Genomic DNA, 22,376 nt, shown 5'->3' with positions numbered 1-22,376 from the left:
ATGTAAAAGGATAGAAAAGGAAGAGTGAAGAAAGGTGGGGGGGGGGGGTGATAGCTGGGAGAGACTGGATGATGATGGGAGAACAAGCTGATGATCAACTATAAGAACTCACAGTGCAAAGTTTAACGGGCTAGTTAAATGCAAGTTACAATATCTTCCCAAGGAAGCTGATGATAAGAACTGAAGGTGTAAAGCCTTTATAAAGAGCTAAACAGGCCGTAAGTTCATAAATAATGTTACAGATGTTGGAACTGTTGATACCTCCTGAATCTTCTCACGGGGGTGTGGTCAAGTTGCGGCCTCTCTCTAACCATCTTTCCTTAATTGTAACAACTCCATAACAAAGCCAAACAAAGTAATATCGAGAGGTAACGACGACGATCATTTCAACCGCTTGATAAGTTCATTTGCACACAATGTATACAAATATATTAACACTAATATCTATTGACTATCAAGTGCATCTATTGATGGGATCGACTACCTTATTTACTTCTTGGAGGTTGGCTTGATTCCTAACCTATGGAAAGATTTGTCTTTTCATACCTTTTGACCTCTATGACACAATTCAATACCAATGTATTATCGACAGTTTCCCTAATAACTTTAATATTGCAATATGCATTGCCCTGTTCATTATAAACAGTATGTGGGTCAAATATGGATATTGAGAGCTCGTGCCAAATTACAAAAAAAATAGCTGCAAAGCTTAAGGAAACATGTATCATATTATTTTATTATAAGAAAAACTGTAGTTATCTTTCCATGTTTGTGGATTTTATATAATCTTCGTTACGTGATACAAATCTAGATTTTTGGACCTGTGACTCCTCGAATGTCATATTCTAGATATTCAGGCACAATCATTGTTGCATCAATAAAAATTCGTTTATCTATAAACATTTTACCACCCCAGGACTACCGTCTGAAGGAGGCCATTGGAAGAGGGAACGCGGAACAGTTGAGCGTCGGTGTGCTGTGGTGGTCTATATTCCAGACAGGGATCATACTTGTCACAGGGATGGGGCAGGTGCTCATCCTCAAAACATTCTTCACGGACAGAGCACCCACAAGGGAGCCCTGACGTTCTCTAGAAAATAAGTTTGGTAAATTTTTCATATCAATCTTTAATCTTTAGTTGGGAAATTTTTCACCGCCTACCAAAAGACGTGAAACTTCGGGATCCTTCATTCGATTTCATAGTTATTGCAATGCAATTAGGATACATTCTTTCATCAGAATGCCTTTTATCTTCTATCAATGTAACCCTTGCAGGAATGACAACACACAAAATTGCACAACAAACACAGCTCATAAGCTATTTCATTGTATTGTCAGACACAGGCAAAACGATACCGATATGATGAGTTAATGTGTTCATATCAACTCGTGTTCATGAGTTGGTGTAATTGGATAACAATTTTAATCCAACAGCATACCCTACAATTTGATATACAGTACATCACAAAAACACAAGAATGAGAACAAGAACGAGAATGGACCTGAGACTATTCTTGATTTTGTGAAGTTCTCGAATGTGCTCAGCAGTCAGTTCTTGGAAAAAACTTTTGTATCTGACTACACTCTTTAAAAATCAAGTCTCAGTAGGACTTATAGATTCTCTCTTTTTCTCTGTAGATTTAGTCCATTAACATAACCTGGGTCTCAGCATAAAGGGATCTCTGTGCATCTCTTTTTCCGATAATGACTGAAAACGGAAATGAGGAGATCATGTTGGAAAATGACTCTACCATGTTTTTAAAAATAATCACTCAGATGTCACATTGAAATTTTGCCCCTTGCCCTCGATTGCCCCCCCCCCCCAAGTCTAGGGTTGAAAAGTTTTTGCTAGGGCTGGTTGGATAACTGGCATAAGTATAGCATTTCTCTTTGCCTAGGCCTCTGGAATTATTCACATACATAATTGCACACTGTGTAGACAGTAACATACTATTCTACTGGATGTTTGTCAGTCATAAATCTCAAACCTTACATTATAAGATCGATGTGTAAAAATCTTTAGTTTTTTCAACCTTTAGTGCTATTCAAAGCTAGATTTTGATGGCCTTTCAAAATGTTCAATTGGATAGTGACAATGCTGAAACGTGCCAGGCTAGAAAGTGAACTGGCAGATGTGGTAGGTGGTTCCATGACACCGCATGTCGTCCCACTGGAACCCAGCAAGTGGCCAGAGGTGGGTGCAGTTTCCAGAACCATTTGGCTCACCTGAGCAAAAAGAGTCAATGAATATCATGTTGACAAAATGACACCAGAGTAGCATAGTCATTCAGAAAATGCTAACCACGTTACCAAAACTACCAGTTATGCATTCTAAGTTTCTGTTTTTCAACTGATCTATAACCCCTGTATTTTCCTATTCCAATATGGATGAGTTAGAAATTCAAATTACATTATTTATTTCAATTATTCTTTGTATCAGGCCCTGGCTCCATATTAGAAATAAGTATCTATCATGTTGCCAAAATATATAACACCAGAGTAGCAAAGATAATAAATTGTATTAAATGTTTAAAACGACTATTTATTTGTCACAAATTTTCAAAAATTAACACCCGTCATATCCTTTATGAAAAAACATGGATGCAATATTGTATGCCCATGAATCACTTATTGAGGATGGTAAATCAGCTGCATTCCAGGATTTTCAGGATTTCATCAGCTGACATTTCAAGAACCTTCCTAAGGTCTTAATGATGATATGATATCAAATTTCCTAATAAAAGTTTTTAATAACAGCAGCATGGGTTTTAACAATGGCAACATATGGTTCAGAATTCTACTACAGATATTAAACTCACCATAGGCCCAAAAAGTGTAGACGTTACTGTTAATGGGTGTTCCGTCACTCCACTGCCACTGTCCAGTGAAGTGCTCGTCAGTCAACCCTATCCAGACATCCTTGTTGTCCACTGACAGGAGCTGGATGAAGAAGTCCTGGGTCACCTGGTCATTGATGACTGCCAGAATTCCGCCCCTCTCATTGCACTCCTGCTTGGCCTGGTCATACCTTCCCCGGGTTTCTGACACGGAGTAGCAGTTACCCTGGAATGGTGTACACTCTGGAAAGATTACAATCATTTAAAGGTTACCAGTCTGGATACCTCTAATAGAATGAGTGTCATTGAATATTCATTCAAAAATGTAATACCAGACTGTCACTCACTCCCGTTTTCAGCAATTCCTCCAATTGAAGCATTATGGATGTATACATGATATTGCATGTATTGATAGGAAGCAGATTACTATAATAGAAAATACATACTTTGACATACTAAGAATATCTATTATAAAATGAATATGTGGCATGCTGCATTAGCAATTCATGTTTATCAATGATTCATATGTTATTTATGCTGTAGTTTGAAATAAAGCTGTAGTATAGAGTAGAAATCGAAAACCTACAATGTAACTGGGAAAGAAAAATTTGAAAATTTTATCAATGAATACTCCCAGTGAAAAGTATATAAAGTTGTGTTTGCCTTCACAGTTGGGTCCGTAATGTCCAGGTAGACAGGTGCAGTTGTAGCTGCCCGGTGTGTTGGTACATTGGGAGTTGTCTGGGCAGAAACCCACATACTGACACTCATCGATATCTGTGTGCCAAAATGATCAATCATTGCATGTGATAAAGATACATTCACAGAGATGATAACTTAGAGCCAACGGAATAATGCACTTTGCTACAATTCCTTGCCAAGATCAGAGTTTTAAGAATGTCATGAAATATGTTGATTGCTCTCTTTGATCTAGGAATTTCAAATTATAAAATCTTACATGACATAGAAAAACTTAGTATATATATATATACAATACGAACAAGTAGTAAAATCTTTAAAACTCTGGCTTCCATACATCTCACTAGAAATGCTGTAGTATTTCTATTGCATAGGTTATTGGACAGAGTATCAAGTTCACGGAGTGCAAAGTACTGTGCAACCTGGAGACTTCTAACAGAGTGGAGCAAAGGGCCAGTCCCTGGCCTAGGCACTTAGGCAGGTAGGCATTTCTACGGTCACAGTGGTATTTCCTACTGATTGTGAAAATGATGCCTACCAATACAGTTTGGCTCCTCAAATCCTGGTAAGCATTGACAGGAGTAGGTCCCTGGGCGATTGTAGCATGCGGCATTTGGACAAACATCCGGCTGCAAACACTCATCAATGTCTGTACAAAACATAGGAAATCGCACAATTTTCGTTAGAGATTATTCCTTTTTTTGGGTAAAAAATATCAGTTAGCAAACAACCTGGGGCTTACATGATTTCAAAATGATGACGATGAAATAAGAGGAAGACATGCACACATGTCAAGCAAATATTTCTACCATTATTAGTCTTTTATGGTAGAACTATTATATCATTAGTACTGCTACAGTAATAAACCTTTAGATGCTGAAAGGTGCTCCTAAAAACACTACTTCAGTTGTTCAAACCATGATGTTGTCTTGTTTGCAACAACAATGCACAATGCTTTATGACATACCAGCGTAGAACAGAACTTTTTTCTTTTATGGAGATGACCTAAGCATTAAGAAATACCGTATATTCTCGAATAAAGTACGCACCCCAATTAAAGTACGCACCCCTGATTTTGGACAAGTCTTAGACAGATCTTTGGGACTGAAAGGTAAAATGGAAAAACTCAAATAAAGTACGCACCCCTTTTCCACCAATTTTGAACAGACCTTTAACTGGATAAATTCAAATTTATGATGTTTTCCCCAGGTTATTTTGCATGAAATAACCTGCATTTACACTCTCATTGTCTCTATAAACTTGTGAATTGCCTACTGCAAATTATAAAAATCAATGTGAACTGGTAGAAGAAATCAGGAAAAACCAGTTGTACAGTCAAAGTCACTAACTCAAAAGGATTGTATGCAAATACTAATCTTATGTAAATCCTGTTTAGACAATTTCTTTGTTTCATGTTTAGACAACTACAAGACAAGAACAATGTGCATGTTTTGAAACATTACTAGAAGTGTAGCTCCACCTTGCTTTATTTTAGGCTTTTTTTTTACCATTTCTCTGTGCAGTGACCTCAAATAAAGTACGCACCCCAACTTTGGCAACAACTTGTAGTACCTTTTCAATTTTGAAAAGTTTAAAAAGTGCGTACTTTATTCGAGAATATACGGTAGTCTATATAGCAGCCACCTGTCCAACATAGCTACGGCCACACGATTTCCGGTCCCGTAGATACAGTAACACTGCATATTGTGGTCATACAGATGCCATATGTCACCCTGCACCGAGTTTAAAATCGTAGTTTGCAAGGATTTGGAGTTCCCGACAGGGTCATTTTGGCGGTAGCGGAAGGTACGCATGTCTTTGTCAGCAAATTACCAACATTCCGCATGACAAAATCAATCATTTTTGGTACATTTGACTTTGTCAGGGTAAGCTGAATTCTAAGACGATTGAGACAATGTTACTGGGTAAAAAAGATTAGTGGGTTCTGAAATCATGTGTAACTTACTGCTCGTACGATCGTGGTCAATTGATTAACATTTTCTCTTTAGTGGCCACCTTTCTTCAGTCCGTTGAGTGGCTACTATAGACAAGTTTGACTGTACAATGAGTGATAAATAATGCACCTTTGCACAGCAGCTCCCCTGCAATGTTCTCCTCTTTGTATCCATCCAGACAATCACAGACGTATCCTGCTGCATCCGTCAGCTTGCAGGGATGGATGCCACAGTTACACTCAGCAAAGGCTAGACAGCAGCAAAGTCAAGACAAAACAATACTCTTGTCAAAGCATGTTGTTAATTTTGTTTAAAGTAATAAGGCGTAGATTTGAATCAGTGTCAAATTTCAAATTGCCAATTCCAAGATCTAGACCTGTCCTTGATTCTGAAATCTGTACTGATCATTTATTGACTACAAAGTTATAATATTTTGATTCAAGTAGTAAGGGCCAGGCTTTGAAATAGCTTCAAATTTCATATAACAGATTCCAAGACCTGGACCTGTCCCTGGTGCTGAAAGTATCTACAATTAGACCTCTATTGTTGTAACAAGAAAGAAAACACTGGAAATTGTCTGAGTTAAAAATTTTTAAAGCCAATAAACATATAAAAGGTATTCTCAGCTGAGACGTGGTGCATACGCTTTTAGAGATAGGTACACGTGTTCAAAATTCTGATTTGCAAGATGAACTCTCATAATTCCACCAGATGCCACAAATTATACCGCCAAATGAAAAAAAATATCTTAAGTCAAAGTGCTTTAAAGAGACGTACCAATGCAGCGTCAGTAATCCTGAGGTATATGCACAGATATTTAGGTTTTCCAGTCAATCTTGAGAAGGTCTCTATTATATTATAAATAGCAATGTTTTGGGGAGGTGGTGGAATTATAGCACCCGGAGGAATAATGAGAGTTGATGTTACTAACATTATTGGTTATCAATTAACAGTATGAGTGTAGGTTTATCATAGCTTAAGTTTCCTTTAGATATATTAACATCTTGCAACTTAAGTCGAAGCTGGACAAGAAGATATTGTAATGCACTTATTTTCATGAGGATCTAATTTCTCCTGATATCTAGAATATGATTTTGAAACAGTAATGAGAACTGCAAAGATAAACGTACTACAAATATTTCAAGATAAACAATACCTTGACATTGGGTGGAGTTGCGGGCACTTATCATGGCAGTTGTGGTCCCATCCTTACATGGTTTGCACTCAGTTTGTGCTGACTCATCCTGGTAAGTGGCGTACGGGCATGGGCGACAGTCGTTCTCATACACATCGTAGTACGTGCCTGGGCCACATTGTCCTGTGAAATAAAACCCTATAATCAACATATGGTAACTTATGGTATCTATGAGTTTTCTTGCATGCAAGAATAAGAGAAACCTGTAATATGATATGATTTAACACTTTGATGAGATGGTGCACAATTCAACAGGTCCACTTTTGTGAATAGATTCATCAGGTCATGTTTAGGCAGGTATTCCTCTTTCTGCAGTGATATCCACACTTTGTTGGATGTGGTATTATGTGATATTATAAGCAAAAGAGTACTGTGTCCCACTATTATCATAAACTTTCTTCAATAGGCTTCCCTGTAGGCATTGCCAGGTAAATCTACGTCGTTAAAGAAAAACCCTGTTGATTTTAAGATGGGGGTACTTTTCCAAATTTCAACTAAGTCCAATTATATATGATGTTACACTGCGTAATCAATGTTTTTTTTTCATTGTATCCTAATTCTATGAGTAATACATACTACACTGAACCCCCTCCAGTACTTCTCCCTGCTGACATCCCAGACTGGGAGGGGAGATCTGCATGTTTTCAGCATGGAGCACCATATCCACTCCCTGGACTGTCAGAATGATCCCGCCTGGTTGTTCCAGAGTTGTCAGAACCTCCCTAAAACAAACCCACAAAAGATGAAATCATATCGGAAATGATTTATTTACTGAAAAGGCTGCAGTATGTTGTGTATTCATACTTTCCATAGTATTAATGCTAGTTCACCTTTATCCGAGGGATACCTATATCCGTTGTTTTTAAAACGGAATTCTTTAGTGGTTAGTAGGCGACAGACAGTTGTTTGAAACTACAACATTTTAAAAGTATTGTAATTTGAAATGACTGTCCGTTACCTTGATCCCTAAATACTCTGTTTTAGATACGACGGATATATGTATACTGTTGATAAGTGCGGACTTGCATTACATAGAAGTTGTCATACATTGTCCTCAGTTATCAAGGAGTTACGAGTTAGCAAATGCTTTAAAAGGTGTCAGCAAAAGTCTGATGTAGTAGAGAAAAGGGTGATCTCAAGCAAGTTTAGCTCAAAGAAGATTGTATCTTTCCCTGGTTGTAACAGAATAGACAGACAATTTGTACAGTGTATGATACAGATTCATTGTACCAGGACATTCCGCCATTTTTTTTCAACACTTAGTGCAATTGACAGGGAACCATTAAGTCCCGATGTGCTAAGAACTGCAATAAATATCATGAGTGTCAGGGGAGAGAAAACAGCCAAGATTCAAACATACAACCTCTAGCTCCACTCACCTAGAGAGGCCGAGACACTAAACCACCGGACTACAACTGTCAGAGATATTGCTAAATCACCAAGTACAAGTACAAAAGCAGTACCTGAGTTCTCCAGCCAGTCGAACCCACTCCATCTGAACTGTGTTAGTTGGGGTGATGAGGCTTTCATCTGCATAGGAGAACAGTTGGATCGAAACCAAGAGACGGCTGTTGGATCTTGTATTTTTCTTTGCCCATGGCCCAACTCTGGCCATAGGATCAATTTGCAGATCAATGTTGCCAACCTGAAATGAACACAAAATGTTATATAGAGACCAAATCTGAAATATATTCTCATTATTCCACTGGGTACTCTAAGTCTGCCACATTAAAGATAAGTGACCCTGACAGTGAAATTCAAATTAAATGATTTACTGTACAGCATCAACAGTCTCTGTGGTATGCACACTTCAGATATCAGGTTTTCAAGACAGTCTCGAGAAGTCCCCAATAACATGTACTGTTATCGTTGGCATTCAATGGCGTAATCTCAGGGTATTTGGCAGAATTTTGAGACTCAAAATGACCGTATGATCTGCACCAAATGCAATAATATTAATCTGCATTTGCCATAATTCTATAATTTGCTTAGCCAGTGCCCTATGAGGAGGAAGGCATAACACAGATTCTGCGAGAGCGAAAACCCACCTGACATGGCAGAGTGCAGAGGTTATGGTCGATGAGGTAGTGCCTCATCTCTGTCTCTATAGCTGCCATGTCAACAGGTCCCGACATGGTGATGGTCAGACCACTGGCAACCACCGCAGCAAACGGGTTAATGTAGGCTGTGGAGTATCCGAAAATAAAGTGAAACAAAAGGACAAGTCAGACTTTTTATTCATTGTTTCAATCTTTCAGGATTTGTGACAGAACTCACTGTCGAGTGTACTTGAATTGAGATTGAATTTAACATAATGCGTAAGGGACTTTTCTGAATCATGAGTGTCAAGGATATTGCATCATTTGTGATCGCCATAATACCATACTCTCCATACAGTGAGTCATGTAGATCGCCCCCTTTGATATAGAAAAATTGCATTGAGTGTAATCATGGTCACTTATGTGTACAAAGCGACTAATCATGAAATCTTATACAACTAACTCTTATCTATTGCATGTAGTACAAATTTTCACTGTGGCATTTGCCATACTTACCAGAAGAACATACTCCAACATTGACAGACACGAAGGCACTCGTGCCACCTGGCCTATAGACACGGACCTGCCACAACCAGCCTGTTGCAGCACTACATTCATACATGGCTTCGTTATGGTTGGAGTACTCCTTCCCAGGGTTGCAGTGCATCTGACAGAACTCCACCATTTCCGTCCCCTGTGGGCTGGTGAAGCAGATCTTGGTGCCTCCATGCGGCTGAGCCAGAGTAGTTCTGTCACACAGGTTATAAGCTGAAAAGGGACGAGCACTGTAAGCATGACTGGTGATGCCACAGATGGCTACTACTATGTAATGTTTGCCAAAGTTATTAAACTTCTTTTACATAAAATTACAGTATGTCATCCATAAAATTAAGTCAGTGTGGCCTAAACTGAAATAAACACTTAACAGTGACTACATCCCAGGTGACTTCCAGCTTCCAGCATTTCAGAAATTATAGAGCCTTCCAAGTATTGAAAAATTCCAAAACCAAGCAGAGAAATATGTCAATCAGCTACGCAGTTTCAACTTAGTTGTCCTCACCCCCTCCACACTGTTAATCCTAGTACCTAGCAATCAAACACTTTTTTTCCATCAGAGAAAAGACAATACCTTGGTTTGAAGTTGAATTTAGACTTGTGTTCATCTATGAGTAAGATAGCTGTGAACAAGAACAATCATGGTTATTTTCCTCACGTTGGCAATAAGGCGATGGTCCCCAGTCACCACTGGGAGAACATGTGTAGGATGCGTTGCCAACGAGAGCGAATCCACTGTTACATGAGTAGTTTGCAACATCACCGTAGCACTCCCCCGTAAAGCTTACTGTGCCATCTCGAATGGATCCTGGATCTCCGCAGCACATCACTGTAAAAGGAGGGAAAAGTAAACATTTGTAAAGGAATGTAGCAGAGGATACAGTCATGACGAATAACTTAGAATTGAAATATGCTCAGCTTTTCTTCAACTTGGTTCTCCATACAATCAAACTCTGTCTGTTTGGGCTATTTTTGTCATCTGAATATTGAACAAAGACAAGTAGAGGATTAATTTCAGGTGATTGTGACTATAAGAAAATGAACAAATTTAAGAACAATTGAATCACAGCACTAAATTTATAGTAGTTATCTATTACACAATTTTGAATATGAACCCATTTCAAAGAAGACTGGGGTTGATAATATGATAATGTTATACAAGTGGCAAGGCGGATAATGTGGTAAAAAAAACATAGTGTTCTTACGTTCACATTGGGGCATCTTTCCTTCCCATTGTCCACTTGCATTGCAGTAGAGGATGTCATTTCCATTTACCATGTAGCCAATAGAGCAGTCCACTAGACCCACAGCATTGAAACAGTTGCCGTGTGGAGTAGTCAACTGGCCATTGGGAATCACCAGAGAACTGTCACAGCACAACTCTGGGCAAAAAAGGTCAAAACAAAAGTGATGGACTTGAAACAGTTTCAAATGTAATGCCTAGGTTACACATAGCCGAATTTGGCTCCCGACTCTCTCCCGACTATGGTTTAGGAGTGATTCAGGAGCTAGTCGGCTGTAGTCGGCTGGCGTTTGGCTGAGTCGGCTGGCGTTCGGCTGGCGTTCGGCTGAGTCGGCTGGTGTTCGGCTGCTCCATCCGAATGTTTTGAAATGTTCAAAACATTCGGCTCTGAACGGCAACTCTGGAATGGGTCGGTTGGTGGTCGGCTGGTGTTCGGCACGGTCGGCTAGTGTTCGGTTGGTGTTCGGGAGTAAGTCAGCAGTCACATTAAATCTTAACCACGCCATAAACATTGCTGATTTACTCCCAGATTGTTTCCAACTTACCAATGATTCACCCCAAGACCTTAGACAAATCTCTGCTAACTCATTCCCAAGCAAAAAGACTATTGCCAGAACGTAGACGAATCACTCCCGAACTTCACACGACCGACATCCAGCCAAAAGCAAAAAGACCCATAAATGCCGCACTGGAGCTATATGTGATCTAAATTTGATCTCTTGGTGATGTTTATAAATAGAACAAAGGACATTCGTGATTAAAAACGAAAATGAGCACTCTTTTGAAAATCGCTGATTATGTCTATTTCAAGTCGAAAAAGGGTCGGGAATCGGTTGGGGATCAGTCAAGAGTGATTCGGCAGTCTGCGGCTAGAGGTCGGGATGGTTGGTGATAGGTTAGTTAGCATTTGGGACACAGTCGGGAGTAAGTCATTTACTGGTTGGGAGGTGTTCGGGACATGTTCGGCACTAAAAAATAGGCGTGGCCTAAACTGGTCAGACTACTCCCGAACTACTACCAACTTGGGTCGGCTAAGAGTCGGCTAGTGTTCGGGAGCCAAAGTCGGCTATGTGTAACCTAGGTATAAGGCAGCCAATTACAAGACCCGGACCTGGACCTGTCCTTGGTGCTGAAAGTATCTACAATTAGAACTTTATTGTTGTAGCATAGAAGAAAATGCTGGAAATTGTCTGAATTAGAAATGTCCAGAAAAATCACCAGAGAACTGTCACAGCACAACTCTGGGCAAAAGGTCAAAACAAGAGTGATGGATTTGAAACAGCTTCAAATGTTAGACCTGGACCTACCCTTGGTGCTAAACGTATCTGCAATAAGAACTCTTGTTGTAGCAAAGAAGAAAATGCTGGAAATTGTCTGAATTAGAAATGTCCAGAGAAATCACCAGAGAACTGTCACAGCACTACTCTGGGCAAAAGGTCAAAACAAGAGTGATGTTCAAAAAATATATTGGCGATGCAGACTACATTGTGTGTCTCAGTTAGGAAAGTTTTGGGGTCTAGAAAAAGATAACTGAATAAGTGACGGTCTGTATCTCGTAGACATGTTAACATCACAATTTCAACACTTTTCCATGACGCCAAACCTTTTTGAAAATGCTATATATAATAGGCTTGCATAAGATACAATCTCAACATTTTGACACACCAGCCTGCTTACTCACTTTGACATTGGGGAACTGCGGTGTCCCATTGACCAGTCTCATCACACGTTGCCTTTGTGGCTCCAAACATTTCATAACCAGGATCACAGTTGAAGGTAATGGTGTCGTTGTAGCAGATGGTTCCCGCATAATCACCAAATGGAATGGACAGTGCACTACAGCATTTCCCTGTTGGTAGAGAAGAAAGATAATGTTTCCATTGAGGAGACAAAGTAATGACAAAAATTACAGATTTAACACTGCTCCTGATACATCAGGAGATACACCTTAAACTTATTCTTGACACTTCTGAACAATAACGATTGAACTTCGCCTAGTACATTACATTGGACTAGATGAAGTAGAATTAAGGTAAAATTCATAAGTATTTTTATTTGTATTCATCAGAATACAAATCATTCTTAGACTACAGTTTGCCTTACATAGCGTATGACCTGTTACCAGGAAGATAACAAATAGATACTTTTTACAAAAATACATGATTTAAGGAAAATCGAAACCACTTCAAATACCTGCATATCAGTAATTGTTTCAGCAATGGTGTCACACAACTGTCTCTTAACATAGATGTTCCATATAGTAACTGTCTCACTTTGACATAGAGGTGTGTAGCCACTCCACAGTCCGCTGGCTTCACATGTCCTGACGCTGTCACCAATGATCTCATATCCAGGTGCACATGAAATGTTCACTGTATCGCCATAAGTATTCCCTGGGGCTCTTACAAACCCATAGACCGGGGCAAGAAGTGAGGGACAAGTAACACCTTTATTTCAAGAAAAAAAGAAGAACCTTTAGATTGACATAGTAGAAATGCATAAAATTTTATGGGGAAAAATGGACTTTAAATTGTCTTACTTCATAACATTGAAAAAAGAGGAACTCTTTTTTTCAGTTCTAATTCTTTCAATTTTAGAGTTATGCCAAAAAGACTATCTAAAAGTAACTTGTTAAGTCTAACTCTTCTGTGATAACACGAACTTATCAAAACTTACTTTCACATTTTGGGATAGTATCACTCCATGTAAGAGTGTCCTTGCACACTATGACAGTGCTGCCCACCAAGTTGAACCCAGTCTTGCAGGAGAAGGTCACCCTGTCACCCACAAAAAAGGTCCCAGTCATGGCACCATCTTGTGGGGCTGTTAGGGGAGGACATTCCTTTGCTGAAGGGTAGGAAAAATTAACAAAACATTATAAGTGCGATGACATTATAGCCTATGGTCTGAAAAATAAGATGACAAGGATTAAATTTGTTTTGGTTGTCTTGTTATTTGACACTTATTCCCTCGGTAAAAAAATTTATCAATGAATTCATACAGAATCCTTATTAATAAGTACCTTAATCTTGACTCAATGATGTCACCTTTTGAGATCCCACTATGACTGTCACATTAAAAACTGGGTTATCAAGGTCTTGTCAGGGATTTCTGGACATCAGAGAACAACATGGTGGCAGCAGTGGGATTTGAAGCCATGGCATTGAAATGACTAGTATCTGATGTGCATATCTCAGGGATTTATTGAAGCTGGATTTAATACTGTTTTTTTAAGGTAGTTGTGTAAGGGTTACCTGGCATAATTATGCGAGTTCATGTCAATACTACACTATATGTATATTGGTGAGGCGTTTTGCTGCCTACCTATGCATGAAGGTGCTGGATTGCTCCATTGTCCGTTGTCCATGCAGACTGCACTGGTATTACCCTGAAGTTCATACCCAGCGTTGCACATGAAAGAGGCATAATCACCATAAAAGATGCCACCACTGAAGCCACCATTTGTGATCATACCCAGCTGTGGGCACTTCAGTCCTAATGAGTAAGTAGATGTTTTATACTCAGTCTATTACTGTATTATTTCTACTTCCTTTGCAATACGCCGTCAGTACAGTCAGTTCTCTATGGGAAATTTATTCGCAGCAGTATAACATTTTATTGACATGTATGATTGTAAAGTTGTGCTTTTCTTATGGAAAACTTACCAAAACACACATTGGCTTAAATGATTGTTATTTCACTATCATCTTAGGATTCGTTTTGGCCTACTTTGACAGTATGGTTGTGTTCCATTCCACTGCTGGTCACTCTGACAGGTCCTTGTCTGGTCGCCCACCAGCTCAAATCCGATGCTGCAGTCAAACGTCACCGTATCTCCATACTGGTTGAACCCACTGATCCCACCATTGAGAGGAGCGTCCAGACTTGCACATGATAGTTCTGTGATGATATCAGTTAATATACAAACTTAAACTTTTACAAGTGAAGACTAAGTGTAACTTAATCAACTCTTCCTACATTCGTTAAGTTTGCCAAAGGTTCAAGAAGTTGATAACTATCAAAAAGCTGCTACAGTACTACAGTCTACATTCAGTCTGGTCTTGTGTACTCCATGTATCCCATATTCCAAAAGAACGTGTGCCATTATCAATGTCCTAAAGATGTAGCAATGAATTGCAACTCAGCACTGCTTCTGAACATGGATATGGAAGACTTCATGGTATTTCTTAATTGCACACTGTTTCATGATGACAGTTCAATTCTTAAAATCATTGAAAGGATGCACCTATACCTAGTCTATGACATATATACTTTGACTAAATTACTTGAGATATATCCCTTACTTTCACAAGTTGGTTCATTTCCGCTCCATGTCCTGCTAGGTTGGCACAACCTGGTGGAAGTTCCCACCACCTCGTACCCAGCATCACAGGAGTACGTGGCAGTGTCACCAAATGACGACCCACCAGCCACGGTCCCATGGGCAGGTGCAGTCAGTGTTTGACACTTCAACGCTAGGAGCAAAATCAAAATCGATGATGTACATTCCCAAAATGTGCCATCGATATAAGGCCATCTATAGCATCTCCATCATATTTTACTGCTAGGAAGAGTTTCAATGTTGACTTTGCAGCTTGGCATTGTTGCCAGAAATTCATCATCAGTTGGTGAATCAGCCCCTGGACTGTGATATCAAAAGAAAGCAAAATGCACATTGAGTCTTACTTTTTAACCCTATAATCCATGTGTTCAATCCATGTTAAGTTTAAAGACAAATGTTATTCTTAGACAGACATTAACATACCGTTGCAAACTGGCTGGACTCCTGACCAGGTTCCATCTGATTGACAGATGAGTGAGAGGCTCCCATTCAGCTCAAAGCCAAGGTCACATGCAAATATCACTTGGTCTCCATAGAAGTTACTGTTGCCATTCATCTGGCCATTGGTTGGTGGGCTCAGAGCTGGACAGCTTATCCCTGATTGCAGAAACAGCAATAACATAAATCTTGTAAACAAAATGCTCCTGATCATGACGGTCAGTCTTGAAAAAGATTGAAAGTGAATCAAATGAATTTGCAACTACTTTGCATGCCTGAATCATACAAGATAACTTAGAGACCATCTCAAAATCTTTGATTGTGGCACAATGCCGCATCAACTACAAGTAAGCTGGTTGAATAGCATATTTCTTGTTGATTATACCCCATACTAAGCTTTGACTTTATCATTCAACCATGAGCTATTATAGTCTGGAGACACAGCCATTGGAAGTGATATGTCACACATAATCAATAAGATTTGTCCTAAGCTTATTGCCTCATTTGTCTTCCATTTACACATGAAAATACATCGGACTCTATGCAAGATATATGGAAGCTTGACACTAAGTCTTGTAATTATATAAAATGTCAAACACTTCGAATGAACAATGAGCCACAACAAGGTTGCTCATCGATTGTTGAATATTGTTCATTCGAATCATGAAGAACCTGAGTATCTGCATTACTGTACCACAGGCCTCTAGAGTCAAGCTCAAGATAGATTTGAAAGTGAATACTCACGGTCACAAGTTGGTGGGGTTCCACTCCACACCTGGTGTGCCCAGCAGGACAGTGATGCAGTGCCATTGAGCACATACCCGGGATCACATGTGAAAGTCAACTGGCTCCCAATGGTAAAAGATCCAGAAGTGCCACCATTGGTTGGTGCTTGTAGCGGTGGGCATTCTTTTTCTGCATTGAATAGTTATATAAGAAGTGACTTTCTCTCATCTTGGAGTCGTGGTGAAAATTGCATAATGATAGTTTAAAAGTAAGTAAGATACATACAAATGCAAATTCATGGCAAAAGGCTTCAATAGCTGTGAAAAATAATATGGTACTGTACTACATGTACAGTGTGGCAAACAGGGAACATAGAAGAACAAGGTGTCTATTCTATTTCAAGATTTACAAGAGTGTCAGGAGAAAAAAATCACTGCAGTATGTAGAAATGTATCTCAATCCATTAAAAGCAGCCCAACTAACTTCAACAAGAAGAACAGGTGATGCTTTGTAGAACACAAGACTTATTACATGTGCGTGTGATTAAAAGTGCAATTAACAGCTCACCCTTAAGTACGCAAGTGAGGTGAGTGTCCATTTGAAGAAAATCATTTTACTTTCTATCCTTGTATCAATGACTACCAAACTATAATGCACAAACTAGAGTCTACTCTCAGCCTTTTGCAAATGCTTAAATTGCGTTCCATGAAAAACAAGTCTCCATACTTTGACAGTATGGTTTTGTCCCATTCCACTGTTGGTTACTCTGACAGGTCAGTATCGGGCTGCCGACCAACTCAAACCCAGCAAGGCAGAAGAAGATTACTGTGTCTCCATACAGATTGCTATTCCCATATATTCCACCATTTGTTGGAGGATCCAAAAGCAGGCATTCCTTTCCTGAAATAAAGAGGGTGGTCTGTTTCACTGTGCAATGGTGACAGGAGAAGACACAATGAGTTTTAGAATTCAGGAATATATTAATCATGCAGAGTGCTTTAGGTAATTATTTGTTCTAAATTATTCACTGGACTCAGATCTTGAGTTAAATTGTTGTAATATTAACAAAATGCCATGATAACACTGTCTTAGATAATGCACAGAATTGTAAAATGCTTAAGTCTCAGCAAAAGTCATCAACACTAATCTTTATCAACAACAAACAAAAAACTGAGTTGCTTACTGGTGCAGGTCGGCTCCATCCCACGCCAAGTTTTATCAGCCTGGCATGTCCTGACTGCAACGCCATCGATTTCATACCCAATTTGGCAGCTGTACGTCGCTGTGTCGCCATAGAACGTTCCCGATGTTACATAGCCATGAGCAGGTGCAGCCAGATCAGGGCACTTGGTGCCTGTGGGAACAGAACAGGTCAAAACCGCTGTCGAAAACTGGATTTAATGATTTGTTTGAGGAAACCAGACTTTCTCAACTCATGTTGCATTTTGCATTGAAAGGTCTGTTTTCTTGGGTCACATAAAAATTTAACAACAAAGGATGACATAGATACAAAGTTTTGGCTGTCAGACACTCCAACCTACAGTCCAGCTGATACCTCACGAAAAGGAATAGTTGTATTCTATGTTATTAAATTACCATCAGAAGAAAAGAATTAGGTGAATGTCACTCACGGTTACAAACAGGCTGGATGCCCGACCATGTGCCGTCTGCTTGACACAGTCGTTCGTTGCTCCCAAAGAGATCAAAGCCAGAGTTGCACACAAAGGTCACCCGGTCCATGAAGAAGCTGCCGCTTGCACTCATTTGACCATCTGATATAGGACTGAGTGGAGGGCACTGGATCCCTTATGACAGAAAAGTACATAGTACATAAAAGAGACACGTTACTCTAGTCTCATAACCAATGACATCACTGTGTTTATAAACAAGAAATGTTTTGCATGAGATCTGTAACTAATTCAGAAAACAGTCTTTGTTGCTGAATTGTTGATAACAACAAAGATACAGAATTAAAGATATTGATTCAATAATTAGTGAGAAAATGATACAACACAGTTGCTAGCATCTTGAACAAATCACTGCAGTTTAAGGATTAAGAAATTAAAACAGATGTTTTCAATACACGTTTGTAGGTTAAAGTGTACAATACATCATCTCCCACAGACACACTATCTAACAATACATCATGTACAGTCAAGACAATGCCAATAAATAACATGGCTATGTAATCTATTGGATACCAGACAATCTAATCAACTGTTTCTATAATGACATTTTCAAAAAGACTAGGCATTTCATGTGTATATTTTAGATTTACAATGACATAACATCAACTGCCATGAAAGATAACAGGTGTCGCATACTTTGACATGAAGGCTCCGATGCGCTCCACTGTCCGTCAGCCTGGCACGTCAGCGTGGCACTGCCTACCATGGTGTACCCAGTATCACATTCGAATGTCACGTTGTCCCCATAGGAGTGCTGGGTGCGAAGCTGCCAACCAGCTGCTGGTGATGTCAGTGGTGGGCACTGTATTTCTGGATGATAAAGCCAGTAGTACAAGTCAGTCTGTACATATAGAATACAACACGGTGTATTTCGTATCACCCGAGGTACCAGGCCGACCGCGGGTTGGATCGCCCGACGGCCGAAAGCCGGAGGGCATTCCGACCCGCAGGCGTTTTGACATAAATACCTGTATTGTACTTCATTTGAGAGATATTACACAACAATCTCAAACTCCTTATGAAATGTTGTTGTGAGAAACCATTGAATCATTGAGAAAAAAAATGATCATCTTAGACTATTATAATACACCGGGTCTTTGAGAACTTCAACAAATGGAAAAAATTGTCATTTGTTGCTTGCAAATTACATTCTAGTATTTACATATTGGTAGCAAGAGACTATTTCTAAATAATATATATATTAAGGAGTCTTTCTTACTTTGACAGCTAGGTGGTGACCCACTCCACTGTTGGTCGCTCTGACAGGTCAATATTGAACTGCCTACAAGCTGGTAACCGACATTGCAGTCGAATGTCACTCCGCCTCCATACAGGTTACTGATTACGTTTATCATACCATTGGTTGGAGGGTCCAGGTTTTGGCATGCCACTCCTGATGAAGAAAAAAAATCAAGAACAGAGGGTCACTGTCAGTAATCAATGCTGTACTACAATAATGAATCTTGAGGTAAAATGTAAAAAAAAAAGAAATAACAAAATAAAGAAAAAGGTCCCTTTATATCATTTTGTAGCATTTGCTATTTTTTTTTTTCAAATATTTGTTTAGCAAACTTAGAAACTGCACCAGCCTGCTGATTTGCATTTTTGTTTTTAGGTCAATCTTTTCACCTGAATTTGCATTAGCTAAGCAATGCTTGGTAACAAGATGGTTAAAAATCAGGTATTAACAGTATGCCAACCTAACATTATGTATCACTCACAGTGCTTGAAATACCCACTTGCACACTTGCAAATGAACCACATTTTGCTTGGTGCAACTTCATTTCAGGTAGAAGTTACATGTAACTGGAAGAAAAGATAATGGATAAGTAGGTGATTTGAAGAAAGGAAGTGGGACAACCTGAAATGTTGATGGTGAAACATGGCTTTTGACTAAGGTTGACACCTGGGCAACCTGGCTGAAAAAAACGTATTTCAAGCACTGAGTCATGTTACCATGTATACAATTATGCTTACTTGTGCATGTCGGTGTTGCATTGCTCCAAGTTTGAGTTACTTCACATGTCTGGACAGATGTCCCGACAAGTTCAAACCCAGTATCACAGGAGAACGTCACAGTGTCGCCAACATATGTTCCTCCACTCATAGACCCGTGTTGTGGTGCTACCAGGTCAGAGCACTTCATGTCTGAAAATAGCAAAGGATTAACAATACACCATGTTTACAGAATGGAGGTTGACTGCAGCAAGGAAAAGAAATTTTATGTACCTCTGAAAAGCTGTACAAGCAAATATTGCAATACATTAGACTCCCTTGCAGTCTTTGGAACGGGGCTGGGTTTGTTTGTTTGTTGTTTTTTTTTTTGGGGGGGGGGGTCCACAATTTTCAACGTTGGCTATGTTCTCTTGTGCCGGGAAAGGAGGTTTGCCAAGAATGGGAGTTTGCTGTGAAAGGGAGTTTGATGTGATAGAGAGTCTTTGCCCCGTCCGAATGGTAATACATGTTGTCTCTTGTAACTGTGATATTATTAATTGCAATGTTTAAGTGTTGGCTGGTTCTCAAAATATGTTTTTACAAATAACATGACTTTGTGCAACTTTTTGTAAATTTCCTGCTGTGTTCAATGTGACATCATTGCCAGACAATCAATTTCTTATTTTTATCAACGACAGGCAAAAATAAGGACCTACAACAATGACTTTTGCTGGTGAAAAGTTGAAAAAAACTGGAGAAGTACACTGACTTGATTAAATGACAGTGTTTTTGGTCTATATAGTCTGAAAATGTTGCATTGTTTGTCATGAGCACCTTACTTGTGCTTTTCCTCTGCTTTACAAGTAGAAAACATACTTGTAGCCATTGTAACTCCACTTACGGTTACAGACTGGTTGGACTCCGGACCACGTTCCATCTGCCAGGCAGGTACGTGAGGGGCTCCCACTGAGACTGTACCCGACATTGCATGCAAACGTCACCTGGTCTCCGAATGAGGTGCCGCCATTCATCTGACCGTTGCTCACCGGACTAAGGGGTGGGCATGTTATCACTGTTTTCAAAAGAGACGGATTACATAACATCAGCCAAACCCGGAATACAAATAATCCTCTCGTCTAGCAACTTGTGAAACACTGGGGAGGTATAGAGCAAGTGTTTCAGTTACAAGGGCCTGACTATTTCAACATTACCATGTTGTTACGTTTGTACATTGCATTTATCATTATATATAGCTTTACCTGTTTTTAATGTACTAACTATTTTATCTACTTAAAATAGTGTATATGAAAATGTTTGCGGTCACAATATCAGCCTGCTGCCTAGTGTTCACAATGTATTGTACTTGTCGCAACCTGAATAAAGTTGTGTTGAAGAGTTGGATCGCGTGGCGCAGCGGCAGCGTGTCTGCCTCGGTAACAAGAGGTTTCGAGTTCGAATCCGTCTGTGTGTCACCGATCTTGTGCCCTTGGGAAAGGCACTTTACACGGCTTTCCTCACTTTGCTCAGGTGAAAATGAGTACTTAGCTTTGGCTAGGGCAGTCCCTCAGATAGGACGTAAAATGGAGGTCCCATGTCTGGGGCGAGCCATACCCCAGGCACGTTTAAGAACCCACCACATGTGCGATGGTGCAGTGTGAGTGGTTCAAAACCTACAGTCCCTTGGCCGCACCTGGGGCAATTACTGTCGTATTGAGGTCACATGAGTGGCGCAAAATGGCAGCTCGCTCCAGACCCTTGTGATTTATCCCCGCCTATTGTAAGCTCCTCGCAATTCAGCCCCTGGCTGCCAAGAGACAGTAGTCGGCCCACCCAATAACAATAACAAAAGTTACATTTTTGTTACATTGCAGAGCTATAGACATACAGTGGACAATATCTTAAAGAAGAGAGGTGCTTACATGTACATGTGGGTGGAGCTCCGCTCCACTGCTGATTCTCCTGACAGGTCAATGTCACACTTCCAAAGATCTCGTACCCAGGATCACATGTGAAGGTCACCTGGTTGCCATAGTGAGTCGCGCCTGACACCGTGCCATGGCTTGGGGCTGGCAGCTGGCCGCAGTCTTGTTCTGCAAGGACACAGAAGGTAAGTGGTCAAAGCTAATCGCCCTCTGGGATGCCCTGCACTGAGGTGCAACCTTACCAACCTTTCAGCACCAAGGAGAGGGATACCACTTACTGCCATGAAGAGAGCCAATCAGCATCTCAGAAGGCTAACACTGAGCGGCTACCAGCAAATCAGCACCAAGGAAAGAGACAGCACTTGTTATAATGTAGGAAGCAAATATATTTCCAAATCTTATCCATCTGCTTGACTAACTGTCACCTTGCACAAATAGATACAATGGGAACCCCTGCTCTGAATTACTACCATCCAATCGGCACCAAGTACACAAATGGTGGTAAATGATCAGAACAGACCAATCAACACATGAGAAACATTCCACAGAGCTGTGGACAACCAATCACCTCCAAGGCCAGAGGCATTGATTACTGGGATTCTTCTCTGCACTTTCAAGTGAAATCAACTTACTTTGACAATATGGCTGTGATCCACTCCACTGCTGGTCACTCTGACAGATCCTTGTCTGGTCGCCCACCAAGTCAAACCCAACATTGCAGGTGAAGGTTACCGTGTCTCCATATAGGTTGGAACCATTGACTTTACCATTCAGAGGGGGGTCCAGAGTCAAGCATGGTTTT

The 22,376-nt window shown here is 40.0% G+C and overlaps 2 protein-coding genes across 2 annotated transcripts in view; both read right to left on the bottom strand.

Annotated features, from left to right (window-relative positions):
• Window positions 1-1,311: 1,311 nt before the first annotated feature.
• Window positions 1,312-22,370, bottom strand: LOC118416568 (sushi, von Willebrand factor type A, EGF and pentraxin domain-containing protein 1-like). Its single transcript, XM_035821724.1, has 29 exons — window positions 22,207-22,370; window positions 21,572-21,742; window positions 20,554-20,724; window positions 19,695-19,865; window positions 18,937-19,110; window positions 18,354-18,527; window positions 17,661-17,834; window positions 17,213-17,383; window positions 16,756-16,929; window positions 16,048-16,218; window positions 15,289-15,462; window positions 14,828-14,998; window positions 14,253-14,423; window positions 13,848-14,018; window positions 13,200-13,370; window positions 12,797-12,970; window positions 12,205-12,372; window positions 10,486-10,662; window positions 9,939-10,109; window positions 9,242-9,493; window positions 8,735-8,871; window positions 8,150-8,331; window positions 7,263-7,408; window positions 6,648-6,809; window positions 5,621-5,740; window positions 4,075-4,185; window positions 3,501-3,614; window positions 2,820-3,080; window positions 1,312-2,226 (listed from the first exon to the last, which is right to left on the bottom strand). Exons 3-29 carry the CDS (start codon window positions 20,681-20,683, stop codon window positions 2,114-2,116), a joined length of 4,485 nt encoding a protein of 1,494 aa, XP_035677617.1. The 5' UTR covers window positions 20,684-20,724; window positions 21,572-21,742; window positions 22,207-22,370; the 3' UTR covers window positions 1,312-2,113.
• Window positions 20,745-22,376, bottom strand: part of LOC118414871 (CUB and sushi domain-containing protein 3-like) — an 11,650-nt gene continuing 10,018 nt past the window's right edge. Inside the window, exons 9-11 of the mRNA XM_035819180.1 lie at window positions 22,207-22,335; window positions 21,572-21,742; window positions 20,745-20,806 (exon numbers count right to left, since the gene is read on the bottom strand). Coding sequence (XP_035675073.1) covers window positions 20,745-20,806; window positions 21,572-21,742; window positions 22,207-22,335 — 362 coding nt within the window. The remainder of the gene's footprint in view (window positions 20,807-21,571; window positions 21,743-22,206; window positions 22,336-22,376) is intronic.

Source organism: Branchiostoma floridae, chromosome 1 (genome assembly GCF_000003815.2).
Source record: "Branchiostoma floridae strain S238N-H82 chromosome 1, Bfl_VNyyK, whole genome shotgun sequence".
In the NCBI taxonomy this organism is placed as follows: domain Eukaryota; kingdom Metazoa; phylum Chordata; class Leptocardii; order Amphioxiformes; family Branchiostomatidae; genus Branchiostoma; species Branchiostoma floridae.
This window is presented reverse-complemented; position numbering and strand designations above follow the sequence as displayed.